At 46.9% G+C, this 21,083-nt stretch overlaps 1 protein-coding gene across 2 annotated transcripts in view; it reads right to left on the bottom strand.

Annotated features, from left to right (window-relative positions):
* The window catches only part of Auts2 (AUTS2, activator of transcription and developmental regulator), a 1,102,717-nt gene that overhangs the window by 15,982 nt on the left and 1,065,652 nt on the right, over positions 1–21,083 (bottom strand). The window contains exons 9-14 of one of the 2 annotated variants that reach the window (XM_026784894.1): positions 18,766–19,007; positions 16,921–16,965; positions 12,275–12,370; positions 7,440–7,511; positions 6,257–6,286; positions 4,053–4,124 (exon numbers count right to left, since the gene is read on the bottom strand). In XM_026784894.1, the coding sequence (XP_026640695.1) occupies positions 4,053–4,124; positions 6,257–6,286; positions 7,440–7,511; positions 12,275–12,370; positions 16,921–16,965; positions 18,766–19,007 (557 nt within the window). The remainder of the gene's footprint in view (positions 1–4,052; positions 4,125–6,256; positions 6,287–7,439; positions 7,512–12,274; positions 12,371–16,920; positions 16,966–18,765; positions 19,008–21,083) is intronic. The other variant, XM_013350687.2, reaches the window with a different exon arrangement.

Here is a 21,083-nt window from a genome sequence, read left to right as displayed (position 1 = left end):
AGCCACAGCCCTAGAAAGCAAACTAAGGCAAACAGCAAGTGTTCTTACTGGCTGACCCATCTACCCAGCCCCTCTCCCTGCAAGCTTTAAGACGACGGTCTTTTAAAGCTCATTACATCAGGAATTCTGCAAGAACAGCATGATGTACAAAATTAATTGCTGAATGGCTCTCTGTCATATTCTAACACATCACAACACATCCATCAAATCACTCTGACATATTCTAAAGAACACAGAGGCTGGGGAGAAAATCTCTGACTATAGCACTAGGCAGGCAAAAATAAAGATCTGAGCTTGACCCCTGGGATGCACCTTAAAAAAAAAAAAAAAGCCAAGTGTAGCTGTGCATGATTATAATCCCACTGGCTCTCTGGTCAGCCAGCCTAGCTTAGTATGTGAACTGCAGGCCAATGAGAGACTCTGCCTCAAAGGGCAAGGTGCATGGCTGCTGAGGAATCTCAGGTTGACATTTGGTCTCACACAAGTACACACACTTGTACATGTACACCGTACATGAAGACTCATTACACACACACACGCGCACGCACACACACACGCACACACACACACACACACACACACACACACACGGGTATGTTTTAATTAACAGGCATCATTTCCTTTCCAACATCCATCAACTACTAGAGGAGGGGAAGTCAAACCAGACTGTGAGCTGGGCAGAGGCTCTGGTAGATGAAGTGGTTCCTATTCATGGACTCACTTTGTCTTCTCCTGTGGCTAACTGCTGGCTCCATCCCCTCAATGACTGCATCCTTAGCCTACCATCTTTTCCTCGGCCCTACCCGGCATCATCCTGGAGGCTGGTATCCATCTGAACGGCAGGACATCCAATGTGCCCACCTTCCAGAGTTCTGACAGCCCTCTCCCTCAGTCAGCTTCCTGCCTCCCCAGAGTGACACTGTCTGTCCCCTGCTGCTAGCTGCACTTCCTGCTATCCTCCAACTCACACACTGCCTGGAGCTGCTTCTGTTTGGCTCTTGCCATCTCCTGGGCTCCTCTGATGATCTCGGCCATCTTGACCATACTCTTGTCCTGCCTCAAACTCTCTTCTGTTTCAAGGACCCCTGTTCCCTGCTGTGTAATGGAGGAAGCCTTTACAAAGGACAGGCACCTACACTAACACGAGTGAAAATATCACAGGCAAGGGAAGATAAGCCAACCACCTTCCACCCATCAACCCCCTGGAAGTGAAACCTAGCCATAGACCTCTCTGAACACACAGAACCTTCACCAATGTGTGTGCGTGTGTGCATGTGTGTGCATGTGCCTACAGAGGACATAGGACATTTTTAGGTATGGCTGACAGGCACTGCCCACCTTCTTTCGGAGACAGGGTCTACCAATGGCCTGGAGCTCACCAGGCGAGGCTGGCTGGTTAGGAAGCGCCAGGGGTCCATCTGTTTTCAGTTCCTCAGCTCTGGAACTGGGAGTGTAAGCCACCATGACCAGTTTTTTGTGTGGTTTCTGGGGGTTGAACTCAGGTTGCCAAGCTTGCAAGGTAAGCATTTTACTACCTGAGCCATGTCCCCAGCCTACTACTTTTTCCTTAAATGTATACACCACACACACACACACACACACACACACACACACACACGCACCACAGAGTGAGTCTCACTACTAAACACATACGACAATAGGAAGCTCAGTGTCCTGAGCTTCTCACAGCCTGTAGGCCCAAGGTCTCCACAAAGAATCCATGAGTGACTAAGAGAATGAGTAAATGTATATTCAGGAGCAGGAGACAGAGAGAGGCAATTTCTGCACCAATCTCCAGGGAATGCCATAATGAAAGCCTCACGCTCAAGGAACAGCCAAACCCCAAAACCAAGCTTCCAATTCTCTGTCAATCTATAAAAATCTTCGGAGCACCCTCCTTTCATTTAGTTGCCAAATTATTTAGTGCTAATATCGCATGGTAGACGGTGTGGGCTCATTAAGTGGGAATCAGGTCCGACAGTCAGAATGGGGGCTTGGGGATTAGAAAACGCTCGCTGGGAGAAGAAGATGAACTGAGTCATCCTATGTTCGAGAGGTCTGGCTAATTGAATTGGGGTAATGAAAGTCAAGTCGGCAGGGGCGCTTTCATGGAACAGAAGTTGTAAGAGAGAGACCTCTCTGCCATCCTTCATCTCTCTAAACTCAGGGAGCTGCAAGGAAGACAAGGCTCACCCGCTGTTCCACTGTCCCTGCCATGCAGAACCCGGAGTGAACTGAAGTCATCAGGCAAACCTAGTTAGCTTTTCACACTGCACCCATTTTCTCGCTGAGCTGAACTGCAAGGGCTCTAATTAGGCCTCGCCTGGCAATAAGGTAAGAGTGAGCAAGGCTCACTGATGGGGTGTGAGGGAAAGCAGGTGCCTGGGAAACGAAGAGACGCCTTCGCTCCTCAAAGAGGAGGCGGACATCTTCTTTTCATTATTTTTGTGTTGGTGCATGTCCACGCCACCGAGTGTGTGGGAGTCAGGGGGTAATTTTCAGGAGTGAGTCAGTTCTCTTTTTCCATCATGCTGGTCTGGGAATCAAACTCAGGTGCCCTTACCTGCTGAGTCACCTCACCCTTTTTTCTTTTAATTGTTATATACACATCTACATATAAATGGATAAATATAACCTGCTGAGTCCATTGGTATTGCATATGCGTCCTCCACCTCTACCTCTCCCTCCCCCCCCCCCCCCAACTTTTCCTACTTTCATTTCTGGGATCAAAGAGGGAGAAGAGGCTGATGAAGCATGAACTTTTTTTGTTTTTTGTTTTTTTGTTTTTTAGGAGGCTGGAGGACAACCTGGAGAAGTTGGTTCTCTCCTTCCATCATGCAAGTGCTGGGGAAATCACACTCAGGTCGTCAGGCTTGGTGACAAGCATCTCTACCCTTGCTGGATCCCTCTCGTGTTTGAAAGAAGGCTCATCTACAGAGGGTACAGTAACTGGCCAGAAGGTAGTCCTGGTGAGGACCTGGTGTCCTCCAGCCTCCAGAAGGACTCATGCGATGGCTTGAAGAATAATTGTTCACGACCGCTCATTATTATACACACAGCCAATGAGCACCCAGGACCTTCGACTTCCTGCAGGGTAGAAATGATCACTTCTCCAAGTCCATAATATGAAAAAAATATCTTTTTAAATCTTCTGAAAATATTTTTGATTTATGTGTATTTGTGTCTGAGCATGTGCACATGGGAATGCCCATGCAGGGGTCCCATGGAGGCTGGAAGAGTGCATTGAACTCTGCAGCTCAAGTTACACATGGTCGTGAGCTGCCTGATACGGGTACTGGGAACTTGGGTCCTTTGAATCCTCCACAAGAGCAGTCAGTATTCTTAACTGCTCAGTCATATCTCGAGCCTGTCAATTTTTTGTTAAAAACAAACCAACCAACAAACAGGCTAGGGAGAAGAGATAGCTCAGCTGGTAAAGGCATCCACCGGCAAGCCTGGTAGCCCAAGCTTGATCCAAGACTCACATGGTAAAGAAAACTGACTCCTAAGATTTGTTCTGTAGTATTCAAACACACATACACACATGTTCTCTCTCTCTCTCTCTGTCTCTCTGACACACACATACAAACACACACTAAAACAATGAATACATAAATAAATGTAAAAGCTAAATCCAAAAAATCCCAAACCCTAAAACATCCGCTGCTGGCTCATGTTTAAGCACTGTTTAGATTTTAATTCTTGCTCTGTAGTAGTTCTATATAGATTTCCAAACGCTTTATTTTATGAGTTTATCAATTTTTACACCCTTTCCATTCATGAGACCAGCTCATCAAAAAGGAAAAGGACACTAAGGGGTGATATTTATTTTAGTGCTTATGGTTTCCCTCAGTTACAAAGGGACTCTGAGTACCCATTTGAAGATGGACTGGCCCTTCGCCCTTTCTGTGAGGATCATCGTGTCCTGCTCAGACGACCTGGGATTGTCTCAAAACAAACCCCTTCCTGCCTTGGCTTGGTTTAACAGCCCCTCTATGAGGTGCCCAGGTTCCCGAGCCCCACCCAGCTCACACAAGGAGAGCCACACCGACCTTGACCTTCTGCTGGTGGTGGTAAATCTGCCAGGCGATGTGCACGTGCATGGCGCACCACTTTCCTGGTTTCTGGAATAAGAAAGAACAGCCTGGTCAGGAGGAAGACATGTCAGCATGCCCACTTGTGTTCGCCCCGGGGTCCCTGCAGATCTGGGCCATGGCGACCTTCCTTTCTTTCATGAGAACAGGAGAGCTTGGTGCCAATCACATGCTTCCGTTAGCAGCTCTTCCTCGCTCAGGCACGAGGGAGTCAGAACCCCCACCCCCTTGTCCCATGTGGGCCTGAGACCACGGCTCCTTTACAATGCGGTTCTCTGCCGAGGACAAGACGGCAAAGACCTGACGCTCTCTGTGTGGTTTGTCATCCCCAGCGCCAGCGGGCAGGTCTGGTGAGTAGCAAGCCCTAGCTAACAAACGCTGTCAAGCTAACAGGCACATCGGCTGTCCAGAAGAGCTAATTAGGGGATGTCTGTGCGTTGGATCAAAACAGGAGAGGGGCCAGGGCCCTCAAAGCGCTATACAGTGACCTGTCACATTCTCATCACAGTCTGGCAACTTCAGATGATTCACGGAGAGCCAGTAAGCCATGTATGTGCGCGAGTTTATTCACTTTAGTTAAAAGAGGAGGAGAGGGGAAACGTGGGGCTGAGGAGGAATGAATGCCTTCCTTCCCGCAGGGATCAAGTCTCTCTTCTGCCTTCTGAAGGGCACGTGTATCAGTGCGTGGTGTGAGAGAAGGCGGGGCCAACTCTTTCTCCTTCCCTTCTGCCTAGTATCTCCACAAGCTCATTCAGCAAACACCACAAGGATGAGAACGTCCTGCTGCGGCTCTGCACCCCCAGAGGACAGGGTTCCCCGGTTTCTGCAGCAAGATGCCACTCCTGACTTAGACCCAAGTCTGACACCAGGTCTGCTCTCTTCTAAGAGAATTATGGGATGTTTGTGATCACAGACAACAGACCCAATTGGGGCACATGAAGAAGGGGAGTTGTGACGGCAGAAACTGCAAGGGATACGACAGGACCTGGAGTCCCCTAAGAGACTAGGTGCCAGGCACACCCATGAGAAATTACCTAGATGATGTTAGCCTCTGGGCATGCTGATGAGGGACTGGTTGACTAGGTTAGCTGAGGCGGGAAGACCCTCCCTAGATAAGAATGGCGCTATTCCCTGAATTGGGATCCCGGACTGAATGAAAAGGAAAGAGTAACCTGAGTGCCAGCGTTCATCTCTCTCTGCTTCTAGGCCACATTCTGCCACCTAGACTTCCTGGCCGTGATGTACTGTAACCTTGAACTGAGAACCCAAAGACACCCTTCCTTATGTCGGCTGGGCATTGTATCACAGCAAAGCGACAAGGGATTATGTGACAGACGTAGCAAGAACTGGATCATCCAACCACTGTCTGTCATCTGTTTTCTGCTCCAGCTCTGTGCCAGATCAGTCAGTCTGTACCCAGAGGTCCCCAGCTGGCCAGACTCCAGACCTCAGGAGCATTCTGCCTACGTTTACTGTGTCTTTCCCATCCTTCGCTGGGAAGGAGCTTGAATGGGGCAGGTATGCATCCCTTAGTACTGAGTGTTTGGGGCAAAATAAACAGACCCAAGAAAGACTCAACTATAGCCAGCCTCCCGCTTATCCTTCCCCTTGCCTGTTATCCCAGCAGAGTAAAGGGGAGGGCGGTTGAACCAGGAGGCTCAAGTTTAAGGCAACTGCAGGATAATAACAGCACCCTCACCTAGTCTGTTGCATTTTTTTAAAAAATGATTGACACTTCTTTTAAACTGTGTGTGTGTGTGTGTGTGTGTGTGTGTGTGTGTGAGTGTATGTGTGTAGTGCCCACAGAGGCCAGAAGAGGGCGTTGGATCCCTGGGAACTGCAGTTATTAGCCACCCAATATTGATGCTGGGCACCAACTTGGGTCTTATGCAAGAGCAGCAAGTGCTCTTAACTTTAGGGCTATCTCTCTAGCCCTTTGTCAGTTGTACTAATGAAAAACACAGTGGCCCAGCTTCCTCAAGCACTCAAAAGAAAAATTTAGGCCATTTCCCACCCCCTGCTTGTAAAACCAGCCAGCGTTAGCTACTCCCACTGCCATTCACTCCGGCATCTCTCCAGCTCGGCTCCTGCTACTGACTTGTATTTTTAACCCGCAGAGAGTCAGAGGTTGCAGAAACAGTTCTAGAAGAAGCTTTCCTTACCCTTAACATAGGTCTGAAAGGATCTGTCAACTGTGAAGAGAAAATGACAACTCGGTTACACGCCTGTCACTCAAACAATTGCCCTAATTAACAAATTTGTAGTGCTTCATTAGGAGGGAAAATTAAAATGTTAGAATTTTACTTTTAAATGAAGCCCTTTTAGAGAATAATTAACCCATTTTCACACCATCAGAAGTACCAAGTGTCCCCTCCCCCCACCTCAGGAGTCTGAGAACACGCACAATGACAAGCACCCCCCCCCCCACACACACACACGTTTCACCAGCAGAGATGTGCCCTATGCCATCATGACTTGCATGTAACCTAGACCATGAGGGTCCCTGTTTTGACTGGCTCTGTCACAGGTCATCATATGGGGCTCAGGGAAAGTAGTCCTCAGACCACAAAATGAAGGTGACAAGGATGGGACATCTGGAAATGTCTGTCTTATCCAGTCTCTGTAGACCCAGGCTGTCTCTACAATATCCTGGCTTCAGTGAGTATGTGCCAGCCCTTGCAAAAAAAAAGTCCACTAAAATAAAAACTGCGTAGATGTAGAGTTGTAAGCGACAGTCCACTGACAAGCTCCCCTCTACGACGCAGCTTTGCCTTTTGAAGGCAAGCATGGCATCAATTATGAATAAATAACACAACCGGGGCATAATGGATGTTTTATTTAGCTCTAGAGCATGTTTCATCTATAAGAGCAGAGTGGCCCAGTAACTTCCTGACCTCAAACAAGAAGGTAGGTGTGTGTGTGTGTGTGTGTGTGTGTGTGTGCATGTGTGTGCGTGTGTGTGTTTGTGTGTCAGGGGGCGGGGGGGGGAGTGGGTGCCTAACTTCCAGGAAGAAAGAGCTCAGTGCTTTTCCATTCAGAAGATTCTGTAGCCATTTCTTTTGCGCCAGGGATCTGTGAGCAGCTACAGACAGCTGACCTGTCGGATGGAAGGCAGACAGGCTGGCGGCATTCGATTGCTGGACCCAGAATCTTCTCTCTCTCTCTCTCTTTTTATCTGAGCCAAGTTATTATCCTGTGTCATTCATACAGTTGGGGGGACTGTGACTTCTATAACGAACAGGCATTTTCTGATACAAACCATCAAAGGTAGAGCACCAGGTGGGCCGTCCTTTGCCGATGCCCCCCTCCCCCATTACCTGTGACCAAGCCTGACTCAGCACGTACCCTTGGGTCCTTTTGGAGTAGGGTGTGGGGGACTGTTCCAGGCCGAGCAGCCACATCGATAGGGTTGGATGTCTACAAATTAATCAGACCACAGCTTAGGATGTGCGAGAAAGCAAGTTTTACCCTTTTTACAAAACGGCAGAAATGAAGCATTACCTCCCTATCTTGTTCTAAATTATGACTTTTATTAAACTTTTATCAGTGTATGTTGTATGTTTATTTATGCAGGTACACATGCATGCCTGTTGAAGTCAGAGATCGACATCTGGTATTTTCCTTGATTGCTCTCCACACTACTTTTTTTGAGGGTCTCTCTGAACCCGCAGAGACTTGACTAGTTAGCCTACAGCCACAGGGGTCCTTTTCCTCTGTCTCCATAGAGCCAAGACTACAAACGTACATACACTCCTGGACTAGGGGTGGGGATGAGAGAGAGAGCTGGGGTAGGAGTTCCAATAGCAATCCACACAACAAAAGAAATCCTTTATAGTTAAGAGATGTTGCGGGCTGTGTGTGTTGTGTCTGAGCTCCCAGGGGCAGGGTCCATGTGTGAGTTTAACACACTGGTGGAGATACCAGATAGGTTCTAAGGCTCTAATTTTGAGCTAGAGGGGGTGGCTCAGCAGTTAAGACAGGTAAGCTGGGTTCAGTCCCTAGCATCCACATGAGAGACGGTTTACCCGGAACTCTATCTCCAGAGGAACCTGATGCCTTGGGTACTGCGTTCCCATGTGCATACATACACAGAAACACACAATTCAAATTTTCATTTTAATCGTTAAAAAAAAAAAAAAGCTGAAACTTAGGACAGCAGTCCTATTGTCTCACCCTATCAGGGACGTGTAAGGAGCTCAGCAGCTTAGGGAAGGTACCAGATGAGAAGTCAGATGCCACATAGGTCCCTCCATAGGATCTAAGAAGCTACGCAGGAACTGTTACCCTCAAATCCTCTTCCCTGCTCACCTACACCGCTAACTGTCACCGTTTTCATTTGTTATTCTTAGTTTTCCCCGTTTCACCATCACAATCACAGTGTCCACACGAGGTGCACACAGACGCTAAGCTTCCTGAACATCTTAACCGGCAGGTGATAACAAGAAATCACACTCAGCAGCGATTCATTAGAATGGTGGGAAGGGGACAAGGGACCCCGGTTTAGGGACAACGTGAGATTGGCTAGAAAATTCTGTTCCTGTATTCTCGACTCCTATCGCCGTCCTTACACAACACAAATAATATTGACGGTATTGCCAGACTTCTGACTCAGCGACAATGGCAAAAGGCCACTTCAGAGGGACAGTTGCTAATGCCTTGTGGGGAGGTTCTTAAAAACAGTAGTAGGGTTTTTGCTTATTTGTTTCTGGTTGTTTCTCTTTTGAGAGAGAGCCTTTCACTATGTAACCCTGACTGACCCGAAACTTGCTATGTAGACCCGGCTGGTGCTGAACTCAAGAAATCTGTCTGCCTCTGCCCCTCAGGGTCTGGGATTGAAAGTGTATGCCACCATGCTCAGATGCAGGAGCTATTTTCTATTTTAAAAATTAGAAAAATACAGATTATATATGTTACATGTATCTGTTTGCCTATATGTGGGTCTGTCTGTCTGTGGACATGTGTGTAGAGGCCAGAGGCCAACTTGCAGGTAGTAATTCTTTCCTGCCACAATATGGCTTACCAGGGGATCCAGGTCAGTTCCCTGGGCTTGGTGGCATGTGCCTTTACCTCCTAACCTGCTTTTCCCAGCCTCTGGTGGCTACTAAAACTTATTCACTTGTGTGTGTGTGCTTGTGCATGTGTGTGCGCGCATGCGCACGCAGACGTCACAGGTTGCACGTGTGGAACTCACAGGGTAAGAACTGGGTCTCTCCTTCCACCATCTCGGTTCTGAGGCTCGAACTCAGGGTTGGTGGCAAATGCCTTTACCCACTGAGCCATGGCCTGGTCCTTACTTTTCTAAAGTAGACATCATCCGTATAGATCCCTCACACTAGACACTAACTGGTTGGGGAGCAGGGATTGAGAAGCTCAAGTTTAGGCATGAAGCCTTGCCTACATGGAGAAGTGGGGAAAGAAAAAAAAGGGGGGGAGAGAGAGAGAGAGAGAGAGAGAGAGAGAGAGAGAGAGAGAGAGAGAACAGAAGAAAAGCAATCAGCTGCTGTACAACCAACAATTAAGCTGCAGTTGTTAACAGCCTGATTTGCATACATATGAAGAACTCCACTAATGAACAGCAATCTACATATTCAATCAGGAAGATGGCCCGGAAAGGCGTATTTCAACACCGAGAGACGCTTTCTCGCCCAGATGTAGTTTGTGGTGTGATTGGATAATTGCAAGTGAGGGAAATAGTCTAATTTATTAAATGACCTACCAGTCTGTTTGGGGACACACTGGAGATTTGTCACAACCTAGTGGGGACAGACCAAGGTCTGAGGGATTACTGAAGAACAGGGAAAGGAGTCTAAAAAAAATCGCCACCACTTGCTGCAGCCACTGTAAAAGCCCAGTGCACACAGAGCCTGGCATTCGAGCTGCAGTTCCCCGCATGGAAGGGTGATTTCAAAAATGCAGCCTACGACCCCTAATGCCTTTTTAATTTCTCTCCCTGTTTCTGGTTTTTATGGCGACACACCTTTGAAAAATGCATGTGTTCAATCCAAGAGACTCTGGTCCCAGATTGGTGCTTTGGCTTAAGAATGGGAACGGGAGGTGGAGAGGGGGCAGAAACTAAACTACACAATGTAACATGGCGACTAAACGTGACTGGCCACTGGAGAAGCACACGTTAGTTTAAAAATTAGTATTTAAGTAAAATAAGGGACATAAAATATTATTCTGCATTCTTTGAATGATGTCGTGATCGGACCTAGGGAATTGTGTATGGAGACAGGTAGTCCATGTCTGAGACATGCCCCCCCCGCCCCTCATTGGGGGAGTCCATGTCTGAGACGTGCCCCCAACCCCTCATTGGGGGGTCTAGGGAGAGATGCTCTTTTGCTGAGCCAACTCCCCTACCACAGGAGATGTTTTTAAAAGATTAGGTGCTATCAAAAATTACTTTTGAATATTGACCTTCATGGATAACTGAGCCTGTGTTGATCTGTATATCATTCGCTGGGTAGAAAATAATTTAGTTCCTCCTAAGAATAAAAGGTGAACGAATTTCAAGGACTAGGGAGACGGCTCAGTGGTTAAGAGCACTTGTTACTCTCGTAGAGGCTTGGTTCCTGGCCCCCATGCGATGGCTCGCGGCCATCCATAACTCTAGTTCTGGGAGTTCCAGCCCCCTCTTCTGACTTCTTTGAGCACCAACCATGCATGTGGTACGCATAGATACATACAGGCAGAATATTCATACATGTAAAATAAAACCTAAAAAAAAAATTAAAAATAGGATTTTCACACTAGTGTGTCAGAAGCAAAGAACGGACCCTGACTCTGGCAAGTGTGAGAATGGGTGTGGAGTGGGTGCTGTACAGATGGGTCTAAGGGTGAACGGGGTGGGGGGGAAGAGCAGAAAGAAGGGGTGGAGTGGGTGCTGTACAGACGGGTCTAAGGGTGAACGGGGGGGGGGGAAGAGCAGAAAGAAGGGGAGTTTTTGCCTCTCCTTGCTACCTCCAGGCAGATCCACCCCTCCCCTGCCCCCTGCACAACTTCATGACTGATACAGCAAAGAATAGAGAGTAAATAGAAAAAAATGTTCTCAGGCAAAACCAAAAGCAAACCATTTTAGTCTGGGAACCTTTATCCCCTTTCCCATTAACAAGCCAGCAGCAGTCAACTTTGCATGTGTGTCCCTTATGTACACCTTAAAGGCAACTTGGCATGTTCTACTAAATACTTCATGTTTAGCAGTGCTCCCCCAAAGAAACATCCTGTTCTTCAGGGGTGTAGATCCTGGTAAGTTGTGCTATTCCTGCAAAGAGATCCTCATGACCCATGTGACCTCAGTTCAAATCGATGGTTTGCAGGAGGAAAAGACACAGGAGGAGAGATCAGTGGGAACGAGAAGAAGACAAGAGGCAAACATGTGAACGTATATTATATATATTATACGTATGGAAATGTCATGATGAAACTCATTATTTCTTTTTTTAATATTTATTTATGTATTATGTATACAATATTCTGTCTGTGTGTGTGCCTGCAGGCAGAAGAGGGCACCAGACCTCATTACAGATGATTGTGAGCCACCATGTGGTTGCTGGGAATTGAACTCAGGACCTTTGGAAGAGCAGGCAATGCTCTTAACTGCTGAGCCATTTCTCCAGACCCAACTCATTATTTCTTATAGTTAATATATGCCAATGGGAAAATTTATTAGAGCTTGGGGAAGAAAAAATATCTCTGTGAGCCTATAATGTAAGCATTCTGAGCATTTTTTGACAGTTGGTTTTATTTTATTTATGTATAAGTGTGTGTCTGTGTGTGCATGCCATGTATGTATGAGTATTGACAGGTGTCAGGAAAGGGCACTGGATCTCTTGGAGCTGGAGTTACAGGTTGTGAGCTGCCTGATGTGGGTGCTGGGAACCGAACTTGAATCTTTTGCAAGAGCCAAAAAGGCACTTAAGCCACTCAGCCATCCCTCCAACCCCCTTTCTGCATATTTTGAAGAGTATAGAAAACCTAGCTCAACTGAGACTACATGGGTCCTAGCAACACCAAGTTTTAAACCAAATGGACGAGGAAAATAAAAGTCTCATTCTGCTCCCTATGGTCCCTTTGGGTCTGTCAACTCATCATGGCAGACAAGCATGGACACAAGCCCCCTGCATGCCTAACCTGGCCCTCCACTAAGAGAGGCGCCCACGTCTTCACTCTGAGGTTCTTACCTTCGGCTGGAACGCTCCTTGCAGTGAACCAAAAGGGCCCGTGGGTGGGATCATGGGGGGTATACCCGAGACTGCAGGAGGATAGGAGTGGAAGAGCTGTAGCCAAAGGTAGGGAGGGATTTAAAAAAAAAAAAGAAAAGGTTTTAGTAGGGGGGGCACGTGGTATGTCCCAATTCCCACAGAAAGACATCGACATTAGCAAGCCAAACCGATAGCGGTATGATGCCATTAGCCAAGCTACGATGAGACGAACACACAGATGCGCCATGAATGTTTAACGAAAAAAGTTAAAAAGTAGTTCAGAATCAATCGGCCAACAAATGATGTCCCCGATGAGAACATCACTAGAGAGGGAGCTTTGCTAATTATTAATCAAGAAATCACACAGAAGCTCTCCATGCACATCGAAAACGGGATGCTAAGCCCAACAAGACGCCCAGAAAATTACAAGTAAATTAGGAAAAAAAAAAAAAAAGAGGAAAACCGAGAAGAAGAAGAAGAGAAGGTCTTTAGCAGGGCCAGGATTTCATATTGAAACTTGATGAGTTTTAAATGAATTTAGATGTTTGGTGGTTTGAGGAAAGAGACTATTCACCATCCTTGCTTCATTAGGCTGTTCTCAAAGTGGCACTTCCAGAGGACAATTTAATCCCCTCATCTAAAATGATGACGGATATTTGTGGAGGGTTAAATGACTCGGTTTACATTTTTAAATGGAACGGCCAATTTTCATAGAAAGTCTAAAAAGAATCATCTCATTTCGTTTCCCCGTTGCCGATCATTTGAAGCAACAGAGATAACACGGGAGTCCGGGACACCATGCTTTAATTAGAAATTCCTCCTGTCCCAGACCTTAGGTACGCAAGGCACCTGGTACTCAGGCACGAAGCAGAAAGCCTTCTGGGCACTTTTTTTTTTTTTTTCGAGACAGGGTTTCTCTGTGGCTTTGGTTCCTGTCCTGGAACTAGCTCTTGTAGACCAGGCTAGTCTCGAACTCACAAAGATCTGCCTGCCTCTGCCTCCCAAATGCTGGGATTAAAGGCGTGTGCCACCACCGCCCGGCTCTTCTGGGCACTTTTCAAGGTGTGGGTTGCTCAGGGAACAGGCGTGTGGGAGGCTATGGGAGGGGAGCTGAGCCCTGATGTGATTCTGACCACTCCATGACACAAAGACGGTGTCTTAGGAAGTGTGAGTCTTCCGGACTCAGCGGCTTACAAAGCACAAACAATAGCAGGAGAAACAAAACAAACAAACTAGACACACAGCACAACCCACGGCAGCAGAAACGGGCCTCGCTCCTCGAAACATCTTATTTCTCTGACTCCATGATCACACTATCCTACAATATTTAAGCAACTCCCCAGCTCCGCTGCTGTCTAGCACGTTAAAAGTACAGTTAACAAGCTTCCCTTAACAATGCTCCAGGCTAGCTGTTTTCAGTAATGACCAAACTTCACACTCTGAAGCCCCTATCTTCAGAGCGTCAGATGTTTTCGGTTGCTCTCTGTTTCATTTTGCTCTCCACAAAGATACCAAGAAGTTTTCCAGACTAATTGATATTGAACGAAATCCACTTAAACAGCGATTGCCAGCCAAGTACCCTCATTTACAGCTACTTTTAAGTCTAAAATTGTCTTTCAGCTACTTGAGCACACTGCATCTTAATTTGCCTCATAACGGCCTAGTCCCCAAAGCAGGGGAGACTACTTCATAGATTAGCCCCCATCGCTAATATTATGAAATATCTCTCCCCCAATACGCCGTCTAAAGCAGAGTAATTAAGTACATGCTGTATTAAAACGCTCAAATTTCTATGACTCTGCCTCCAAGTGGTCCTTTCCTCTCTAATGGTTACAATTAAAAAAGAAAAACGGGAGGCCCATTCCCCTCTCTTTCCTTCTGATGCAGATCCTCTTAGAACAGAAACACAGCCGACTCCTGCCCCTTGTCTAACAGTGTGAACTGTCTCAGGCATAAGACAGAAACTTCCCAGACACTCGGGCATCCAGACTGCTCCTCTGCCTTTAATCCAGGGACCCTCTGTGGCCTATGAGGAGGATGGCGCTGACACTTTGGTCTCAGGAAGTCAGCCTGGGGCCACCCGCTGAGCATAGGACACTTTTGTTAGGATTATTTCACTAGCTGGTCTTTCATGTATTTGTTTTCAATGTTTATTTTGTGTCTTTGTGTGTGCGTGCACATGCCAGTGAGCGTGTCAAGAGATATCTTGTCTATCTTGGCTTTTTTAGAAATTGTATTTACTATTATTAGCGTGGGGGGCATGCTATGTTTAGGGAGGGTGCCAGGACGTGTATGTGTAAGTTGGAGGACAATGCTGATAAATTAGTTCTCTTTCTACCTTTATGCGGGCCCTAGGGTTTGAACTCGGGTCTCCAGGCTTGTGTGCTAACCATTCTTTACTCACTGAGCCATCTCCTCAGCCTGTCCGTCTCTCACTGGGATGTTCTCTCTCACTACCCAACTGGTTGACCAGTAAACCTCAGGAATCCCCCTGTCTCCACTTCCCTAGTGCTGGGATTACAAGTGTGGACCATCATGTCAGGTCTTTTCACGTGGGATCCAGGGGTTGAACTCAAAACACTCCTGCTTGTAGGGCAAAACCTATATGGATCAAGCTTTCTCTCTGACCTCTGACCTTTCATTTAAATCTACAGAGCACCATGTAAGGACAGAAGGTACCATCCGTGAGGCGCACTCAAGGAGGAAGTCCACAGATTTATCCAATTCTCATCATCGCTGCTAAAATGTTTTTTGTGTCCCAGTGGTCCAGGGTGGATCACATGGGGACTGAGTAACCTAAATATTCTTTTTTCTCTCCTTCCTACCTCTTTTATTCCTTATTTAAATTTTTCTTCTGTGGGTGTATACACACACATCTGTAAGCATAATGCCTGTGGAAGCCAGAAGAGGGCTTGTGCCCCACCCCCAGGTACTGGAGCTGGAGTGACAGGCAGTTATGAGCCACCCTACCTGGGTGCTGGGAACTGAACTCAGGTCCTTTGCAAGAGCAGCAAGTAATCTTAACCAACCTGTCTGGCAGGGTCATGGCTGACCTCAAGTTTCCTATGCAGCTGAGGAGGGCCTTGAATTCTTGATTCTCTAGTTGCTACCCCCAACCTCTGGGATTTAGGCCTGGACTACCATGCCTGGTTTTGCTCAGTGCTGAGGATGAAGCCCAGGGCTTCTTGCATATTAGGAAACTGTTCTATATCTCCAGCCTGGCTAATTCCAAGAGCCCTTCCTTGGGTCAGTTCCAAAGGCCTCTAGAGAAGAAACACTTGGGACTGATTTCTAGTATTTTCTGGTCTAGTTATCTCAGTTAGACTCCTGCACAGTAAGCAGTATGCACACATCTATTTAAAGCTTGAATGAATCCGGCTTTTACGGATGTGTTAAGCAGCATTACGGCCGGGGTGTTAAGACAGTGCTGTCTAATACAGCAACTAGATTTGCACACTCTATCAGCATGAAGACAGTTACTACTCCTCCTTGTTTTGGCTTTAAAAACACAAATTAACCAGTAAGCAAAGAGACGAGAGGAGCTTCAGGTCAAATTGATGCAGTATTCACCGCATAATCAAACTATCACAGTTGAACAGTCAGATCGTTCTCTACACAGAGAAGCTCTTGTCTCTTACAGGGCTCAACCTACAACCCAGATCAGCACCAATTATATCCTAGCAAGTATAATGGAAATTACCCAAAGCAGAATCACAACAATGACTGTAAAGGAAAAAAAGAGTATTTTTTTTTCCATCTTAAGGTTTTTTTTGTTTGTTTTGGGGTTTTTTTTTGGTTTGTTTGTTTGGTTTTTTTTTTTTTGGTTTTTTGAGAGAAGGCCTCAGCCCAAGGCTGACCTTGAATTCTGGACCCTCTTGCCTCTGCTTCCCAAATGCTGTGATAACAGGTCTGTGCCAACATGTCTAGCTAAGACCTTTTTAAAATTAACTAACTTGTTTGTTTTATTGTTCAAATTGAAATAAGGTCTGGAAAGCAATCTGGCTATGTGGAAAAGGTGCTGTATTAATTCCAGAAGAGAAGAAAAATCCACTCTTTTTAAAGAGGCACGAGTCAAAATAAAAGGGATGGTTTCTTTACAGGAAAGAATTGAAATTTAATTCCCGGAGTCCTGTGTCCCTAGCATTTTGAGCGATGACTAAAATCTGCGATTTCATACTCTCCTAAGACAGCCACAGCCACTCTTTTGGACAGCCGTGTGATTTCAGCAAGTTCCGAGAGATGGGGCAATGCCAATGACGCATGGTTGTGTGGCTTCTGTGAGACAGGGTCTCACATAGCCCAGGCTGTCTTACGTCCTGACCCTTCTGCCTTCATTCTTCTAGCTCCCGGCTAACAGGCTGGCCGCCACCACACGCAGCAGACTGGCTGCTGACCATGAGATCCAGTAGATGATACTGCATTGCCACCCAAAGCAAAAACAAAGAAAACAAAATGGCACACAAGCAAGCACCCTAAACGACAGGAGTGATGGGGAGACTCTTGCACAGATGAGAGAGAAGGCTGCCAGGTGCTTACGCCTCTGTGGCAAGAGCACCGGAGATGGAAAAGGCGGACAATGAATGGGTAGGTAGCGCAGGAGTATGTGTAGGTAGCACAGGACTCACACTATGCCGGTAGAATGGGTCAACTTTGGTGGGGTATTTGTCAAACTGCAAAGGGATCAAAGCAAAAGCTAGTTACTTCAGCTGCATGTTCTGTCCACCCCTCCACTGGAGTGGACCCAGTAGACGCGCGCTTCTGTGTCCACCTCAGGGTGCACGACAAGCAGGTCTAACAACAGAAGTATCCAAAACGTAAACGCTGTGATAGGCCCACCCAGCGTGCCCCACTCCTCAGGATACCTTGACGCTATGCTATGTCTGGGGACTGGCACAAGGGAGATAGCCAAAGTGGAGAAAATAGGCCCTTATTCAGATAAACCAGGAAAGCGGGCATCCCATCCGTGCTCGACACAAGGGAGCGTCAGCTGAGAGGAGGGAATCTCAATTGAGAAAATGCCTCCAGAAGACGGGCTGTAGGAAAGTCTTAGGGCATTTTTTTTTTAAATAAATGATTGATAGGGGAGGGCCCAGACCATTGTGGGTGGGGTCATCCCTGGGTTGGTGGTCCTGAGTTCTATAAGAAGGCAGTCTGAGAAAGCCATGAGGAGCAAGCCAGGAAGCAGCATCCTCCATGGTCTGCATCAGCTCTTGCCTCCAGGATCCTGTCCATATGAGTTCCTGCCTGGGTTTTCCTCGGTAGACTGTAGCTCTGGATATGTAAGTCAAATAAACCTTTTCTTCTCCCAAGCTGTTTTGGTTATAGTGTTTCAACCCAACAATAAAAAACCCAAGACACCATCTACCTCATACCAAGAACTAACTCCCTATATCGTCATCTTTTCTGTGGCAGGAAAGTGGAAGATTCTGCTATATCAGAGTAATGTGTTATAGGACAAAACGAGTGATTTGGGGTAGGTTTTGTAGCCTTGTCTCTGAATAGAAAAAGTGTATTCTTAAAAGAAAAAAAAGATGCATGTCTGTGCGCCTGTGTGTGGGTATGCGCACAAGTATTCAGGTGCCCAAGCAGAGTAGAAGAGGGTGCTGGGTCCCTTACAGCTAAAGTTATAGGTGGTTGTGAGCTGTGCAACATGGAGGCTCGGAACTGAACTCAGGTCCTCTGGAAGAATAGCAAGTGGTCTGTCTTCACCACTGAGCCATCTCTCCAGCCCCAAGTATTTCTTCAAATATTAAAGATTAGCAATATGATATTGTGATAGTCATTGCTATGGGCAGACCTCTCTCTCAGGATATGTAGAGAATTCTACTACTGCACCATTCATGGGTATTCCTGGTTTCTAAAACAAATATCCTACTTCTCCACATGTGTGCCAGACCCCAGACAAGGCAAAGTCAGGCTACGTCATTGCTGAGTTATATCTCTGTGGGACATATCTGCCCCTGCTGCCTGCTTGCTCTCAGACGTAAAGTAAGTTTAGGGCACTGTGTCGTAACATAGAAAAACAAGAAACATGGCAGTTCAAGGAAAACAGGATCAGGGGAAATATACGATCAAGGAAGAGGCAGTACCCAGAGTGAACATCCTCCCAACAGGCCCTTTGCTCCCAATCTTTCCCAAGTATTTCTATATTGGTATCCAACACTTTTAGATCTGGGGACAATCACCCAGCATGCACAAGCAAACATAATAACCCTTTCAGAAGCTTTCAAGGCTTCGTCTGAGTGTTTGGAAGGCACCCAGGATTAAATCTATCCATGGTGCCAATGATAGCCATCAAGGAAATGCACCCACTCTGGGGCTGTAGAACCAGAGTTCATTGGGAAAGATGGACAAGACCCAAGGGACACCGCCTCCCCCTCCACAGCCCCCTCTCTCCATCCCCTCTCTCCAGTGTCTCCCAATGCCCATGCCAGCCCCCAAACCAAGCTGCATGCTCTACTTATCCTCACATTTCTGCCTGGGGTACGCACCATGGGAGGTGCTGGCGTCGGCATGATGGCGGTGGGTGGGATGGCGTGGGGGAACGGTGTGAAGGTATGCTGGTGCGTGTGCTGGTGTGTGTGCTGGTGCTGATGCTGGTGCTGATGGAACTCGGTCCGCAGGTAGGGCGGAGGGCCCAGGGATGCCCCTCGGTCGGCGCTCTGAGAGGCCAGGAAACGCGTGTTCAGTTCCTGCCTCAAGATGTCTTGTTCTGGAAAAGAAGGAAAGGGAGGTAACGATGGTGGCCCCTTTTCTTTCAGAACAGGACATCCTGGTTGCAGACATGTCCAGTGTGCATACCACATGCCAGCGCAGCACAGGATAGCTATGAATTCGGCCCGACACAGAATCATAAACTTATTTAACACATTACGAGGTTCTTGTTTTGTTTGTTTTTAACTGAGGGAGAGGCTTACGTATCCCAGAATGACTTGGAACTCTACACAGCAGAGAATGGCCTTGAACTCCTAATCCTCCTGCCTCTGTATCCTAAGCTGTGGGACGTAGGCATGCAATGCTGTATGTGATATTGTGTAGTGGTAAGAATGGAACCCAGGGCTTTATGCATCTTGGGCAAGCACTCTATCAACTGAGTTACATTAGTAACTGTGACAATGAGACTCGTGTGTGTGTGTGTGTGTAAAATGTGATTGTGTGGTTCTCCAGTGTGAACTCTACAGATGACAATGTCATGTCAAAAGCTAGGTACAGTGTCTACAAGGACTAATGGAAGATGTAGGGATAAGGATACTTTACTTGGGGCACACAGGGGTGGAGCCAGGCCCTGGGATAAAAGGAGACAACAGGGGGAATAGATAGATTATATCAACGCTGGCTCTCGGTCCATGTCAAGTCCGCTACCTAGTCTCTCAGTCTCAGGTCTAAAAGCAAGCTCAGTCATTCTCAGGCTTGCTTGCTTGGTGAGTTCTGGACTAATGATTGTCTCAAAACGACAACAGGAACAACAAATGCGCGCGCGCGCGCGCACACACACACACACACACACACACACACACACTCTAGCTATAAACAACAAGAACAAGGTGGGTGACTGTGCCCTGAGGAAAAACACCCACAGATGAAATTCTTGCTTCTACTTTCGGATAAACATATATGCATGTACACACACACACACACACACACACACACGAATACTAAAATCTATCACTAGGTCAGTTCTCTGTGTGTGTTTGTGTTTGTATGCACGCGTGCGTGCGTATGCACACGCACTCACATTTGCATGTGTGTTAGGCACGTGTGTGGAGATCAAACCTCAGGTGTCATTCCTCAGTTGGGGTCCATATTTTTCTTTACGCAGACATTTATTTTAATAGTTACTTATTTGTGTCTGGGTGTGCACATCACCACAGGAGTGGGGTTACAGGAAAATTTGGGGGACTTGTTTTCTTTTTCCACCACAGAAGTCCTAAGGATGAAGCCAGGAGGTCAGCTGTTGTGACAAATGGCTTTACCCAAATCACTGACATCACTCTGGTGTATTGAGACAGCGCTCTTACTGGCCTGTACCTCACCAAGGTACAGCCTAGCTAGACAGGCTGGCCAGTGAGTCCTAGGATTCTGTCCGTCTTTGTCTTCCCAGTGCTGGGATCGCAAGTGTGCACCACCATCTCTGTCTTTTTTAGTGGGCTTTAGGGACTGAACTGGGGACCACAGCTTTGTACGTCAAGTCCTATACTGAGCCTTCCCCTAGCCTCAACACATCTGTCTCTAAAATTCTGGGGTACCGTGTCATAGAAGACTCCCTCCTGAGAGATGGCTCAGCAGTTAGGAGCTCCTACTGCTCCTGTAGAGAACCCGCCTTTGCACTAAGCACCCATGTCAGTTCACAGTCAGATGGGATTCCAGGTCCGGGGGACACCCTCTTCTGGCCTTTTTGGTTAGTCACCTACACACATGTGGATGTGGCACACGCAAACATACCACACACACACACACAAATACATATATACACATGAATAAAAAATTAAAGTAATAAAAAGAAATATAATACATGATAGAAGAGGGTTCTATTTGACAAAATAAACCCCTGTACCAAGATGTGACCTAAAGGTCCTGGAGTGACACCCACAGGCCTGTAATTGCTGTCACAGTTTAAATGTGTATCTCAGAGCACGTGCCATATGTGACATCTGATTTTTACTCAGTGGTGATGTCATTAAAAAAAAAAGGTGTGACTTGGATACTCCATTTTCTTGTTCAGCATCAAATTCACCATGGCTCTGCTGGGCAATTTAGAGGCTTTGCTGAACCTCAGCCACAGAAGATT

Source organism: Microtus ochrogaster, chromosome 2, assembly GCF_000317375.1.
Source record: "Microtus ochrogaster isolate Prairie Vole_2 chromosome 2, MicOch1.0, whole genome shotgun sequence".
Taxonomy (NCBI): Eukaryota; Metazoa; Chordata; class Mammalia; order Rodentia; family Cricetidae; genus Microtus; species Microtus ochrogaster.
The sequence above is the reverse complement of the archived record's forward strand: the minus strand, read 5'-3'. Positions and strand labels throughout refer to the sequence as shown.